At 46.2% G+C, this 16,368-nt stretch overlaps 1 protein-coding gene across 1 annotated transcript; it reads right to left on the bottom strand.

The window, feature by feature from the left end:
* Positions 1-1,468: 1,468 nt before the first annotated feature.
* rbl1 (retinoblastoma-like 1 (p107)) lies at positions 1,469-16,268 on the bottom strand. Its single transcript, XM_049023399.1, is given in 24 exon segments — positions 1,469-2,676; positions 3,023-3,133; positions 3,135-3,188; positions 3,510-3,637; positions 5,302-5,380; positions 5,490-5,561; positions 5,655-5,831; positions 6,747-6,931; positions 7,411-7,674; positions 8,307-8,445; positions 8,877-9,041; positions 9,125-9,262; positions 9,907-10,010; positions 10,144-10,256; positions 10,418-10,569; positions 10,571-10,585; positions 10,669-10,858; positions 11,204-11,268; positions 11,740-11,912; positions 12,017-12,145; positions 12,824-12,888; positions 13,016-13,216; positions 14,128-14,261; positions 15,973-16,268. Coding segments are annotated over 24 exon segments (3,183 nt in total). The 5' UTR covers positions 16,132-16,268; the 3' UTR covers positions 1,469-2,505.
* Between the last annotated feature and the right edge of the window lie 100 nt (positions 16,269-16,368).

Below are 16,368 nucleotides of genomic sequence, written 5' to 3'. Positions count from 1 at the left end.
CTGGGCAGACTACAAAAAAAAAAAAACTCGGACCACTCAGAGGTGAGTTTGTTTACTTTGCATTGACTTCCAAAGACAATGGACAACTTCGCACGGTGAGGCAGCAGAAATTCAGGTCATCAAAGTGGAAAGAGTTCCGGCTCATTGACTTGAATCCAGAGCAGGCCGAAGGCGGAAATTCCCAGGCCCTCCCCCAGAAAGGAGTGTTGTCCACTGGCCGCAGAGCGACAGCTGCGGTGATGAACGGCTACGTCTTGCCTGCAGTCAGGGAGATGATCATCCAACAGCAGGAGCACAGGCAGACAGCTGGGCACTTTGGGAGGGGTCCTTCACTTCACAAAACACAGGGATATTGCATACGGTGAATAACAGCGAGTGGGAGGGGGCTGCATTTCATGAAGTGAGATTTTAACGTTGACAAAAGGCCGTATAACTGCAGAAAATGCAATTGTTCAGGCGTATGTATAATTTATGTAATCCTCTCCAAATAAACAGCTAGACATGGATCAGTTTCAGGGATGTGAGCTAAGCAACTGCGGAACACAAAAATAATTTCCGTACTACAAGACGTTGAAGTCCCTTAACATCATTTTTCAAAATAAAAGAAGCCTTTATCTGGCCATGAACCCAATTACAGGCAAGTATTTTCCTTCATGTCACATAACCCAGGTTCTGATCCCCAGAGGGCCAGGCAGGCCAGCCTTCGCAGGGCTGTGACCTCATTCCGTGACTCAGCCGCTCACTCAGACCCCGAGGTAGGACTGAAATTTCAGCTATGCTCATCTACCCAAAGCAGGACTTTTAAGGACCTCCACCTCTGCCGCATTATCCAAAACTCTCACTTACCGCTCGATTCCAAGTGCTATATTATTAACAGTTAAAAAGACAGACTGCTTGAAAGAATTGTTGAAGGTGAAAGCGATCTTTTTCTTGTTTGGATTATTTGCAGTTCATTTAGCACCATCTAGTGGACACTTTGATTTACTTCACTTTAATAAGCAACTACAAGATGATATTTCAACAAATAGCCTACCTCATTTGCTGCCACTAGCAGTGTACAACACATTCTTTGGCAGTAATGGTTTGCTTCTCTCTGAAGGAATTTGTATAATCTTCAAAATCCCACTTTCATGAACTAAAATCTGCATTTTAAAAGTGTACAGCAGCAACTCCGAATCAAAGCAAGAAGAGTTTAAAAGTCACTTAACAGATGAGTCTGTGCAAAGTGACATACAGGAGAGGAAAGCCTGGGGTCAGAAGGCAGGGTTAAGCAGCAGCCTGGTAGCAACTGGGGTTCAGGAGTCATGCTCAGGGGTCCAATGGTGATAAGGTTACTAGTCACAATATTCAAACCCATAGCCCTTCAGGATATGGGTACGGGGCCCTATCCTGCCAGGAAAGCACATGTTAAAATGGAGCATTAATGTGAACAGGCACATAAAGCCAAGACAAAAAGCAGATCATTAAATAAGTAAAATATGAAAGTTTATTTTCATACATGTGTAAAAGAAAAGGGGAAAATTTAGCCCATGCTCTGGGTTTCGGGCCGCGCTACAGAAAGTGTCCATTTCATTGCTACTTCCAATTTTTCCCAGTTCAGCTTAATTTGTTACTTTACAAAATATAAAAGTCAACACCCAGATAATTAAAATGCTAACAAAAGATACTAAACAGGATTTTGCATTTCCCTAAATGGGAATGTTTTCTAACAACCAGTAACCCTTCTCCTGTATTACGTAGGGTCAGTTAATAAGCTGTGTTTGATTCGGGACCGAATTACTGATATGTTCTGTTTCAATTTGAAGAACAAACCGATTAACCCACAGAGTACTTATGAGTTTTAAAGTAAATGTCATAAAAAGGTGTCAGCATCAGTGGTCACAAAGTCCCATTAGATACGAAACATCACATAAGAACAAACATCTTTTTAAGTTCCAAATTAAATCTGAATATCATTTAAAAGAAAAAAGTTCGGCGAATATTTCAATGACAACATACGACTGCAAAAATAAACAAAACTTTTAGCTGAACAACTCAGCATTAATGCTCAACCACATAATTAAAAAAAAGAGAGAAAAAGTGTAGATACTACACAGAGAAACAATGTTGCTAAAAGCAGCATAAACCCACAGTTACCTGCCTAGAGACCATCCAACTGCAGCTGCCCCAAGAATCACTTCCAGCAAAGGCCACCGAGGAGGAACTGGGCTTCACCCATTAGCCCACCTCCCAAACCCATTCCAAGACACTACTTTTGGTTCATAACCAAAACAAAAATATTACATTAAAAACACAACAATGATTTTCAATTTTTTTTGGAGGGGGAGGAGAGGCACAAATCATGAGATCTCTGGGCAGGCCTGTGTGCTTACGAGTTACAATTAAGGGTACAGTTCTGTGCTGTATATCCATAATGCTGATGCTGGGATGGCGTTGGGTGACCGAGGACCGCCTCCCTCAGAACCAGAGTCAAGCAGGGGGCGTGGCCTGCAGCGGGGAGAGCGTTCAGTGGTGAGCTCTCTCACTCACGACGTCCTGGAGGCGTTTCAGCAGCACGTCCTTGCTCTCCTGGCACGGTCGCTTGGACGGGGAGTCGGGGTAGTCACCCTCCATGGTGAAGACCCGCTTGCGGCTCACACCTCCTTGCCGGATCATCCTGTTGATGTCGTTCAGCTCCTGAACACAGTAGGAAGGGGAACAAATTACGTTTTATTCTCTTGGCAGGTGCCTGCGCCCAGACGCGCAGGGGCTAAGTACAGAGAGGCGACGTGTCCAGTTTCCTCATTAGACATCCGCACAGCTGCGGTTAGCTGGATCTCCAAACTGCAATGGACAGGAGACTGACGGAACAGAGCACACTGCTCTACGCCGGAATGGCCATGAGACCCACGGTGGGCAGAACTGCAACTTGCTGTCAATCACAGCAGAACAACCAATCAAAGCCCCATGTCTATGTCTGAGCCTGATAGGTGGCAATATAAAGAAAGATACTGGATGACAGGGCGAGAGGAAGGGGGCTTGCCTTAGAGGGGCTGCCGTTGAACTTGTAGGTGAAGGCAGAGCTGGGGGTGATACAGGAGCCATTCTTGTGTGGGGACACGTAGATGAAATGCCTCTGGGACACACGGCGAGGGTGACAGCGGCTGCGCCCTCACAGACGGGAAAGGGGAGAGAGGCGGAGCCTCTGCCTGAATAGGGGAGAGGACCGTTCACATTGGCAGCCCCGAAGGTTACCAGGCCAGAGCCAGCAGGCTTGCTACTGTGTGGGTTTTGATGCAGCCATCGGCTTTTACGAGACAAAAGGTTAGTGCTAACATATGTAAGCCGAAAGGGCAGATCGAACGCTCATTTTAAAATCTGTGGAAGGACACCATCACGGAATGAGGGGGAAGAATCGATACACAGGAAGAAAGGCAGTTTAAGATGGACGCGACTGTGTAGAACATCAATAATGAGAATGTACCGCCAAATTTAACACGGACAAGAAACCCCCAGTCTGGTAGCCCTACCCTGCCGTCAGCGCTGGGGACGGCGTATTTAACCGCGAAACCCTTCATCCTCAGCACATAGACAGAGTTGTAGAACTGGATCAAGTCACCCCGCTCATCTAAGTCTGCTTCTGATTCATTCTCAGCACCTGCAACACACACAGACACACACACAAGCAACAAAGCAAGGTCAGACACATAAAAAGAAAGAAAGAAAGAAAGAAATGAATGCGCAAAGTTGGAAAATGCATTTGAAGACAAACTCCCTGGGGGGAGCAGAGAGTGCATCTGCTGGAAGGGCCCTGCCCCAATGCACAGGAGAGCAGCGGCGTTCCTGCTCTCTGAGGGTCGTCCACAGCAGCTCAGCTCCAGCAGCCAGCTGCAGAATCACCTTCCAGCAGTTGCTCTCTGGCCCCATTTATGCCAGAACGGATGACTCTGCATCCTCAGCTTCTCGGCTCTGGCACTATCACGATGTTTTCTGTGGCCGTTCGGCATGAGTTCGCTGCATGCTAATTCAGCCTTTGAACGTATCTGTTGATGCAGCACTTAGTAATCCATTTTTCAGTGAGAGTAATAAATTAGTATCAGTGGTGGGCACAGCTAACCAAAACGTTAGCTCCAACAACTGCCTATTTAATACTGAAGTTCCAGCTGTTGGACTGCAGTGATTACCAGGAGATATTTAGGACTTACCCAATTGGGTATCGTTGGAGTCTATAGTCTCCGGGATAAATCTGTGCTGAAATTTTCTATCAGTGATATATCATTGGCAAGATATAAGCATACATGTTGGAGAAGCCCTATTTCACAAGTGGCCCATGACGACATTTTGCCTTCAGTCAAGCTGCTCGGGGAATACAGAAACGGCGCCGTTTACCCGTATGTTTACCTAGGAAGAGGAGTCTCAGCTCTGTTTGTCTACAGCTCAAATACAAATACAACCGGGGGCCTGTATCACGAAGCACTATTCTTTGCTTAGCCAGATAACTTACTGGATTTATGGTAGTCTGGGCTAAACGTAAGTGAATGAAGACAAAAACCTTAATGATGCTAAAACACTTCTTGATTTCTCCATTCTGCTATACTTACAATTTGTATTGCTTTCAACAGATACTAATATGTTTTATTTCGGCACCTGGACCAAGTCTTGATGTACACCGTGTACGTCGTATAATTTCACACTGACATTCAGTACTAGACAGACCCTGTGACAGGCTGATTTGGGTAAGGGGAGTTCCCTAGGTTAACATCATTCATATTCATGAGCACAACTGTTTGCCCAGGTAGAGGCAATTCAACACTAACAGTGACATACTTAGGTTATAGCTCTCTGTGCATTAAACTGAAAGGAATTTGTGAATGACTTGCAGGCAGGTGTTGTGCACTGCACTGAATGCTCTTCAGTTTTACTCCCATTCTGAATGCACAAAAGAATAATGATATATTTGATTAAAAATTTGTCCTCTTCTTTTGAACTACTAGGGAATCAAAATGGGAAATTGATAAGAACCAGAATTAATAAACAGAACCGGAATCGATAAAATTGAAACGATACTCGACCCTATTCAATCCAGACTACTTTAAATCCGACAAGTTATTGACCAACCACATCTTGTGTTTACAAGCAGTCGACCAACAGCATGAACAAAAAAAATATGATTTTAGGGTTTACAAATGTTTTTCACCATTATACTTCATTCACTTAAAATCGGCGGAAAAATGTTAGATGTACAGCTGGCGGAACTAAATTTAGAGGGAGTCAAGTGGTCCGCTAACAGTTTTTAGAATTAGCAGAAATGGGGCCACTCACCTTGCTGGTCTGTCCCTGACTCGTTTTCATCAGAAGGCTGTTCCTCGACTTTAAACCGGAGGAGGACACTCCGATAAACCTGGTTATTTAAAAGAAATATTGGGTCAAAACGAGTTTCATCAACAAGCCACTGAAGCTATCATAACCAGACATTTGAGTGGAGTTGAGGCCGTAAGGGCATCACTCACGTGGCTGTTGGCCTGAGGTTGACTGCGGTAGCACTTCATGATGTCCTGAAAGGTACGTTCCTCCTTGGTGATCTGGGAGGAAGGGGGTGGCAGGAGGACGTCAGCAGGATGCCAGAAGATGCGGTTTAAAGCAGGCATGCTGAGACAGGGTGGCACCCCGATTACCTTGGACACGATGTACACGGCGCACATCAAGAGTTGGTCCAGGTGCCGGTCCTTCATCAGGTCCGTGCAGTGGACGACAGAATGCTCGAAACATGTCCAGATCTTTCCCCGGTGCTCTGCGGAGATGTCCAGCTTCAGGCACAGGTCCCGCAGTCGCACGCTGGCCAGGTGATACACCTGCATGGACCAAGGGAGGGCGGGGTCCCCACAGGTGAGTAATGTTCTGCGGCCTGGAGGTAGTTTCCATGGATACAGAAACAGACCCGACTGATGTGGAGATGAAGAGCTTTGCGTTTCAGGTCATGATCAGCATAAGGGAGCAGGAACATAGCCTCTCTTTTCAGAATACAGATATGAAGTGGGGAATGAACCACAAATCAACAATGCAGGTGGCAGCAGGAATATTTCAGGCAAGATTCAAGGAATTGGTGCCAAATTCTGACTAATTCTTCAAGTTCTGCCTGGGGACTGCGGATAAGAATTGCCAAGCTGTAGATCCGTCGCCAAAATTATAATAAAAATGAACCAAACATGCACAATTTTCACTATACAGAAGCATCTCAGTGCATTTGCAATAATTGCATTTAAATCTTCGGTGCCATGCGATAAATCTCGGAGAGAAGTGCGATTCGTCCCCATATTGCGGTCCTGACAGCGACAGACTCTGCTGGGTCTCGAGGGACCTGCACACACAGAGCAGGTGAGCCCAGGGGGTTAGGATGGCTCCCGCTCTGCCCCAATTCACGGATACAAATTAAAATTTGGACCCAGCTGTGTCCCACTCAGAGGCAAGCTGACAGCCAACCTCTGTCACACACATTTATTAAATCATGCCAGAAACGTGTACAAGAGCTTTTCATCCAGTTCCCCTCTCAAGCTTACATGAAGTCCATTATACTTAAATCTTGAAAACGTGAAGTGACTCATTAGTTCTGATGTCTGACGTGACGTGAGAGTATTTAGGGAATTTATGCCCCGAATCAGCTGCTGATCCCCCAACGCCGTCCTGTTTCCCCACTCAGATCTATCACATATTCTTGCCACAATGCAGTAACACTGGCATATTCGGTGTGCATGCACCCGCCACCCCACCTTGCGGAAGAACAGGGCCAGTGAGCCGGTTCGCCGGGGCTTGTGGGTGCTCTGGGCGTCTGTGGGCACGGCACCCAGGCCCGGCCGGCCCGGGGAGGCGGTGAGCAGAACCTGAGCCGTAAGGGGCATGGACTCGCTGGGCTGCACCTGGATGATGGTGATTCCGCCGATGTCGCTCTTCATGCCTGAGCATAAAGGACATTAATAAGGATTAAGGGTCTCTGGGGCTGGCAGCCATACCTCTAGGTGGAGATGAGGGTCTGCGGTATAAACCGTGCTGAAATACACTACGATTTCAGAGGCACAAAAAACTTTGTAGTTTCATTAACTGGCTTGCCTGTAAAAGCACAGAGGTGTTTATCAGTTTAGCGCCAGGGTCATTGGCGTTAGCGAAAAAGAAAAAATGGAATAACATAACTAAAAAAAACAACAAATACTGCTTCCAGAATTGAAACTAAAGAAAAAATGTCAAATACTTGTCAATGCCAGTTTTAAAAAATTTTATTTAGGCAAAAAAATCTCTTTATCTGGCCACGATGTTACGTCGCTAATAAAAATTAATAAAACCACACATAAAACTAAACTGGATTTCAAAAATATTTTTTATATCAATTCAAAATTTAACAAAAAACTAGAGCACTGATTAACAGTTAGACGGGGGTACCTTGCATGGGCATGCCAAGCTGCTGTGCATTGGGGGAGGCAGACATGGTGATAATGGTGCGTGCTGGGGAGCCGGGCACAGCCTCGGAGACACAGGGGGACGTGGGGATGATCTTTAGGACACCACCGAGGGCCAGGGGGGCCCGCTTGGTGGGCGACCCTGGGAGGGCCGATGACACGTCATCTCCAAACAGACGCCTCTTAGCACTGCCGGCCATGGGGGAGCTGTACCGGTCGTGAAGGGAGATGGGGGAAGGTGGCACATCTGCAGTTGGGGGGGGGGGGGGGGGGGGTGGGGGTGGCAGAGCATTTGTTAGACATGGGGGGAGGGGGGCCTCTCAAGCTCTGGGGCCCCCAGATAAAGACTACCCCGCACAGCAATTCCAGCACCCACAGATTCACAGACACATGTGATCAATGCCAGAACTCACAGTGACGAGGATAAACCACAGAGGCAGGTTTACACACAAATAACATTTTTACAAGCTTTCAACTTTATACTGCACAGTGTAAACCAAAGTAACTGCATAATCCTTAAAGCTCCAAGTCTGCTTAAAATACAATTGTAATAGATGTCTACTCCTCCAGTGACTAATGAAACGATTAACTTCAATTATTTTTCAAATGCCTCTTACATGAAGAGAATAAGTATTTTTCGCTCAGCATGTAAAATGAAAAGATTCTGTACAGAACAAAAAAAAAACAAACTGGCAATTATAAAATAACCACGGCATGAATAGTTTAACTTGTTAGACGCATCTGCTAAATAAGAAAAAATGTATAAAAATGAAAACAGTGATTTCCTACAATACGGATTCTGGCAGTGACTATGTATTACGAAGAGATTTCATGTGGAAGTGGCGCTATAACAGGAAGTGACCACACGGGGAACCTCACCTTTGCGGGCACTTCCACTTCCGCCCAGACCAATCCTCACCTCCCTGATGCGAGGGTGCACGATTGGGGAGAGGGCCACCAGGGGCAGGTGTGCCGGACCACCGCTACCCCCCGTCTCAAAGCTGTTAGGGAAATTCACCTGCGGAGGGAGGGAGGGATGCTTATGACGACGACCCGCTGACTGAAACGCGAGAGGAAAATGGCAGCAGAAGCCCATGTGTGTCTGTAATGTAACATCAGCGGCCACCGTATAGAACTCAACGCTTAATAAGGCTGAACATTCATATCTCTGTCATTTCATGGTTTCATCACTTTATGCATTTGTACTGTTTTATTAAAAATTCACTGGCTCTACACACAACCAAACCAAATACATGCACCGGGACCAAGTCATGACTTACAAACTAAAAGTCAAATGACAAATATGACAGTGGCCTATTTCCATGACAAGGAAAACACAAATTGCGCTCCAGGCAGACACCTGTCAGCAGCAGTGTCCTCCTCCCAGATGGGTCTCACCTCTTTCGCGGCAGGTACTTCCCCGAGGAGCCCTTTCGGAGTTATTCTTACCTCCTCCACCGTAGGGACCTTCATGTGCGCAGCGCCCAGCGCCTCCCACAGTGCCGAGTCACGGGCCCAGGCCCGGCACTCCAGGACCTGCTCCTCGATGCTGTTCAGGTGCTTCACCGTGTCCCGCGAAAGGCCCTCCTCTGAGCGGATGAACACCTCGATCACCTTGGATAGCAGGGCGGAAGATTCAGGATGGAGTTTGCAGAAAGCGCTTTGCTGGGACACGGGTCACGATGGCGTCCACGTACCTTGTAGAAGTAGAAGGGCCGCAGCCTGAAGACCTCGATCACCCAGGGGAAGGTGTGTTGCGAGCTGTAGGAAAAGAGAACGACCTCCAGGCAGCAGGCCATTAGAGAGCGGTGAAAGATGTCCTGCTCCAGCAGAACCTGTGAGGGAAAGTTTCAGGGGGAACACACAAGAACATCAATCCCAAAAATGAGCAAAACGCAACACAAAGGAAAATCTATTAAAGCAACCCACAAAGATGTCAGACTGCTACAGATGGAGCTAAAGATTACTTTCCTGTCAGGGATATTATTCAAACCAGAACCTGCTACTTGGGGTCGATCAGGAACTAGGTACCCAGGTGACTTGGGGTCGATCAGGAACTAGGTACCCAGGTGGAACAGAAACAACACTGACTGCTGTAACCAAGGCAGCTACCGTTACATGATGTGTTTGTTTGCCATGTTTACAATCCACAGTGTTCTTCCATGCTTTGCACTCCCTCTTACCAGTCAAAATGTCTCAAGATAATTCATGATAGCGGTACATTCTTCACAATGGGTGTTTCCAAATAGGGGAAAATATGCAGATTTAATTCTGAGCCAGGAGGGTGTGCTTATGCGAAACCATGCTAGTGCTGAAGATCATTCCAGAAACTGCTACACTGTGTAAAGTGAAGACGTATTTAAAAAAAAAAAACAGACTGCTCAGGAGGAGGTGGTCTAAATTAGTATTTTAAACGCCTTTAATGTAAGACAACATGATAGCTAGACAACCAGCACCAGCTGCTGGGGAAGTTACTTACCGCCATGTCTTTGCCCTGTAGCCGGCGGAGCTCCTGGACCATCACGTTCTCCAGGACCTTGTAATACAGGATTTCGGCCAGCTTGAACCTCTTCTCTGCAAAATCTGACACGGTACCAACATGGTCAGGAGATAGCGGAAATCCAAAAGTTCGCCCGTAAGCAACAGTTTCCGCAGCACCCCATGTTACTCGTGTCATTATAAGACGTAATGAAGCCACGCGATGCAGCGCCCTCACCCATGTGAGATGCCGGGAGCTCCTCCGTGTCCTTGGTGTAGTGTTCCCGGAATGTCTCCCCCAGGGACTTCACTTGCTCCAGAATAGCATCTGTGGGATCTCGGGAGCACGACCTGGAAATAAATACCGGCGGTGAGTAAAATGCCGAGCAGCACCACGGGGGGGGAATCCTGGGGGTGGAACTTTCGATTCCTTTTGGTAAGGGCGACCGGAGGGGGGGGCCAGACCATGGACAGCAGGGAGCATGCCTGAATTTCTGAGCTGTCTTACTCACTTGAAGATCTGCAACAGGGCCTCGCTTGGGGCATTGCGCAGTCCAGACACCATGCTCTGTAGCCGGCTGACACTCTGCGTGGCCGAGGACACTGGCGTCACCAGGACATCTTTTTCCTTCAGGTATCCCCGGCCGGTCAGGGGGGTGGAGGGGTGCGAACGAGCGCGTCTGCATGGGGAAAAGTAAACGTGACCCTTTGCGCTTCAGCACTGCGTGTAAAGCTCACCCTGCGGCCGCAGCTCCAGCTGCACCTTCTCGAAGTGCTGCTGCAAGTTGCACTCCATCTGCAGGCGGCAGGACAGCTGTCCCTCGGGGAGCTCAGACGCCGTGGCTTTGCGGGGAGTGCCGATCTCCTCATCAGCGTCCGCACCCAAGAACACGCGCTCGTCGAAATCCCCGCCTGTCAGCACATACTCCTCATACTCCCGGTTAACCGCCTTGCTGGGGGAGGAGGCAGACAAGTTGGCGATCAGAAACAGAGGAAAGGTCCGCAATTAGTAGAGGGACGCAATTAGTTGTGGGATGACTGAGTACACAGATAGAGAGGGGAGAAAGATTTAAAGTGGCTAAAGGAACTAAAGACAGTTTAAAACGGGAGATAAAGTCCAGCCTTCAAATAATGTAAAAACTAGTGCAAGTCGCCAGAAAGACAACAAAGAACGATAAAAAGGTCAATTGTTCCATCATTCATGTTACATCATTGGTGGATTTTGTCCAGCAATTTCATTATAAACGTGAAGTGACAGAGCCGAGGAAGAGGAGGAGAGTGGGGTGGTCATCGCTTACTTATTATCTATGAAGTTAGGGGTGTCCAGGAGTTCAGTGAGCAACAATTCATTCCCTTTCAAAATCTAGAAAGAAAAAAAACACATTATGACCTGAGTCACCTATAATGGTGTGAAAAGGCCGTTTCCACTTCCAGTCAGACTACATACCCACCCAGACCCAGACTACAGACCCAGTGGCCCCACAGAAAGCATAACAGCCTCGTGGTTAATCTACCAGATTGTCAACCCAAAGGTTGCTGGTTCAAGCCGATCTGGTCTGAAGACTGTAGACTATATGTGGAGTTTGCATGTTCTACCCACGTCGGGCAGGTTTCCAAAGACACGCAGTTAGACTAAACGGCATCTATAAACGGCCTGAAACGGCACCTCATTCAAAATGCACTGCTGCCTAGTGCCTTTAACTGTCTGGGGAGACACCAGCCCCCCAAGGCCTGGACAAGTTGTTAGAAGATGGATGAAACTCAACTTAATTCATTTCAGCGAGTTGCAGGACAAACTTATAGATTGCAAGGGCAACTTCAGAGGGGACAGTACCTGTCTCTCGAATAGCTTTTTAATGTAGGGTTTGAAATAGTGCTCCTTAATCCCCTTGGCCTCTAGAACCAGCCCGTCATGCAGTTCACACAACTTTTCCAGCATGCATGGGGGCTTCTCTGGCGGGGTATAAGCAGGGCTAAGGTAGTCCTGATTCTTAGGGCAAGGCAGACCTGCACAAAAAACACACACACCATCAACATAAAGCATTAGCTTTTAAACCCCCCCCCCCCCCCAGGAAAGCAAATACCCAAATCATGACAGACTGGGCCGTTACCCTTGAAGGATGGATTGATGAGGTCTTTTCGGTTGGCACACAGAAGCGCATTAGCAAACGCCAAATCCAGGCAGCAGAGGAGGAGGTGATACGAGTTCACGAGGTCGTCGCCAATCATGCGGAAATTCCCTGTGTAGTCGCGTCAAAAGTCAGTTTCTGCGGCGTGAAGTTACTGAACCACCAACCACATTAGCTACAATGTACGGTAAATGTTACCATTTGTACTAGAGGTCGATGGGAGAGGGGGCGGGGCAGCCGGTTATTAAGCATTTCATGGCGTCGGCCGATTAATCAGACTACGTGGCCGACACTGTGATTGCGGTGTGTGGCTGTGTGCGATTGACAAGCAGCCACACGGACCGCTCACTTCATCAGCTGCTGCAGTGAGCTTTATCAGAACCTACAGCAGTGAACCTACACGGCAGCCAAAGGCACATCAGGTTCGCATCATGAATAACACTGGCACAAGCCAAAATGATCTGTTTTGAAACATAATTTTGTTACTTCTGTCAGAAACTGAATCAAACGCCAAAGAAACAGAACTGATTGTGGTCTTTTAAAATGCTGTATGGCCTTGTTCAACATGCGATTGATATCTAGAGTTAAAAATTCATTTCTGAATGCTATTAATGTTAAATATGTAAAGTGAAGCTGTTGTTTTACTGAATTAATTGTTATTTTTCCACTAAAAATGGCGCATCAGCCACCCAACCCCCTCCGCACAAAAAAAAAGTATTGGCATTGGCCACTCGAAAGCCTATAATCAGGATCGACCTCTAATGAAAAGTTTTAAGTGGGAGGCCCTACCTTTTGTGTACACAAAGAGAGTCCAGCAAAATTTGAAGACATCACTTATGTGACAGGGCAGCCGCCTTAAAATAAAAAAGGGGGGGGGATTAAAATCAATTACTGAACTGCTCCTTATATTAATGAAACTGAAAAGGACAGCAGCACCAAGTGCCTAGGTCACTGATTAGATGTGGAGGTTTGATACAGTACCTGTGCTTTCTGCTCCTAGGCTGTCGTGAAGGTTCCCCCTGAGGATTCTGGAACATGCTCATGAAGATGGGTTCAAACTTCCTAAAGATCACCGTCGTCACTTCAAAATTTCTCTCCAAGTGCCCAACCTTATCTCGGAAGTCCTGGGACAAATTAGACATGTCCGACCACTTCTTCATCTTACAGAAGAACTGAATCAAACTGCCGTTTTAAGAGGGGAAGAAAAGGACAAGTATCAAAACAAGGCCAGAACTTACAGGTCTGCTTAAACTATACTGTCTGGAGAATTATTAGGTAAGTGCTATTCCTGGAAATAATTTTCAGCAGAATTTAGGGACTGGAAAGTGAATTCAGAAGTTATTTTGCTCTAAGTAAGTTTATTTAGAGAGAAAACATAAGTCTGTCACAAAGGGAAAAAATTATTATTGTGCACAATTATTAGGTGTTCGGAAACTAACTGGATTTCTCTCTTCACCATAAACAGAAAAAATAAAAAATAGTTTCAGTTTTTCAGTCTGCATAAGGAATAGCAAACTATCGGCCATTCTGTACCATTCACTTTGCCAAGTTTAATGTCCTGTATAACCTTTCTACTCAATGACCATCAAGCCCATCTATAGAATACTTTTTTACACAGGAAGGGGCACTGTCCTGCATGAATATCATAACCTTTCTGAAAGTGGATGACTTCTTATACGAGCATTTGAAGAAGGTGTCCTCTAGAAATTGACAGTAGATCTTTAAGTTAAATTTTTAAATGCTGGCAATTTCGATGGTTTTAAATCGCTCTGACTGGCACTTAACTGTTATGTTTTTCCACTCTCTGCAAGGTCCCTTTTTGGCCCATTTCAATAGCAATACTTATTTGCTTAATCATTCTGCACAGGGAAGTATCTACTGTTTCATGTTTTACTTCAAAGTACCAAAAGTACTCAGACCAAATACTGAGTACGCTCCATCTTGTGATATCCATTCTTAATCTGTAATTAATCTGGACTAAAATTATTGGTCAGAAGAGAAGATACAAGCAAAATACACACAAGTCTAATAAATCTGCACACAGTGTAAATGGAAAACAAACCAAATCAGGCAAATTGGGAGTCTATCCTCACCTAAGCTTGGAGCACCGCAGGATTCTGGTGAGTGACACACAATTTCCCTCCATCACCCCCTTGCCCACAGTGGGTGTGCTGCCCTTGCGGCAGGCTGCATAGAGGGCACAGGCAAGCCAGTGGACCAGCTCCCCCTGAGAAGCAGCACCAAAGACACATCAATACTGCAACCACACCCTGACCCAAAAAAGCAAATGGGCTGGGCTTCTCATAAAGCTTTTGCCTTAATCAGAACTGCCATATCAATGAAAGATGCATTTCTGGCACCTTACAGAGTTGTGTAGCATGGACGTTGGGGCAGTTTTTTTTTCTTGGGGGGGGGGGGGGGGGGGCAGGATAATCAAGACAAGACAACTCATTGTGTCATAGTGATACAAGCAAGACAGGCACTGGGATGATGGAGACAAGGAAGAGGGTTAGCAGTGCACAGCTCAGAACAGTCCAGGACACATAGTTAATATACTGCCTAAGACAAACATCAGGTCCAGTCATCTGCACAGCAATTTTTCTCCATCCTCCCCCTTCTCAGACAGGTATGGACCTTAAGGGATCAGTCTCCAACTTTCAGGGACAGTTTTTTTTTCTAAGGCAGTAATCCTCTTCAAAAAACGGACTTTATTCCCCCAAGCTCTGCCTCCATTGCATCTCTGCTATATGTATAAAATACATGTCGAGTCTATTTAGTGTTATTTTCTATTATTTGTTATTCATTGTCAGGTGCCGTACCGATTTTTATACTTGGAACTCCAGTGATGATAAGAAATGAAACAGTAACAGCACAACCCTGTCTTATGACTTGTGTTGCTTTCACCTTACAAATACAAAAATGCAACGTCGCCGTCAATTAAGCACAGAAAATAAATTACTAATAAATTTGCGTGTGAACACTGCACAAATTAATCGAGCAAACCCAGTTTCATTATAACAGAAACTAATAAATGTACTCCCACTGCTATAATAGCCATCCCGTAAAATAACGTTACTCCTCTTCTGTAGTACACCTCATTTTATGTGAGGTGAACCATTCCCAACAAACGGGGGTGGGGGGTTAGCCGCGTGGAGCTGTAAACACACACAGACCAATTGCGCATGTGCAATCCCTAGCATTGGAATGGAGTTTTAAAAAATCCTACCCAACTCCAGTTGATACACTCATAAGGTTTGGTGCTGCTACCTGCACGGTTCCATTTGATGCGATTTTCCAGAAGTACTTTTTGCTTTGTCACCAATTCGTTAGGTTGTAATAGTATTATTTTTGGTTTCTTGCACTAGTTATTACCCTAATGGCGAATTGTCCAAACTGTATGTAGGAGTGCCGCTACACACTGCAAATACACAAAATAATGATCATCTAATGGACTCGCAAAACACCAGTTCAATGCAAAGGACAAGCCGCAAAGGATATTTCCATTCATTTCAGATCAAACCAGAGATGGAGCGGAAATGCGATATAAGAAAAATACCAAAATTTGGGGCAATGACAGCATATTACAAATCGAGGCAAACTAAACACAGAAGCATTTTGCCCAACCAAACGTAAATATATGGCGAGTTATGCAATTCAATAAAATCCACATTACTGTTGCGGCACCAGGATCACGCCGCAGTTTTTTGTATTATTTTTAACTTCAACGACGCATCATCCCACTGCTTAAACACAAACGCGCAGCAAAGTTGTTGACTAGTCCGACTTCTGGTTAGTTACCCGACAAAAATATTCAGCTGAACAAACTGTCAACTTCACAAACACGAAGATACAACTACCTTTCCGAGGTTTAACGATTCTGTCGTTAATAAACGCGAGAGATGAGGTGAAGACGCTACTTCATGTTGAATTTCCCTCACCTCCAGCGTGTACGTATCCCAGACGGCAGTGAAATTTTGCATAGCTTCGTCCGCCGTCTGCTCGTCCATATTCAACTCTTGGCACAGCGCCTCCATGATTTCCCGGGCCGTGTTATCCTCCCCGTTCCCACACGGGGAGTCCACCTCGTCTTCTCGCATCTGAATATTCCCTTTTCTCAAATTGAAACAAAAAGAAAAAGACTACGTCGTTACACTGCAACCGCAGTATTTTCAGTCATCCAGTCGTCCACCAGTATCCCACAATCCCCTGCTGGCAAAATTGGCGCGAAAAAGTACAGCGTTACAGGAAGAGACGGCACGTGGGGAGTGGTGCCCTCGGGACCGCCCCTTTGGGCGTGCCCGAACGCGTACGCTATGCTGGACACCCCCCCCCCT

The sequence above is a fragment of the Brienomyrus brachyistius genome, chromosome 8 (assembly GCF_023856365.1).
Source record: "Brienomyrus brachyistius isolate T26 chromosome 8, BBRACH_0.4, whole genome shotgun sequence".
In the NCBI taxonomy this organism is placed as follows: Eukaryota; Metazoa; Chordata; class Actinopteri; order Osteoglossiformes; family Mormyridae; genus Brienomyrus; species Brienomyrus brachyistius.
This window is presented reverse-complemented; position numbering and strand designations above follow the sequence as displayed.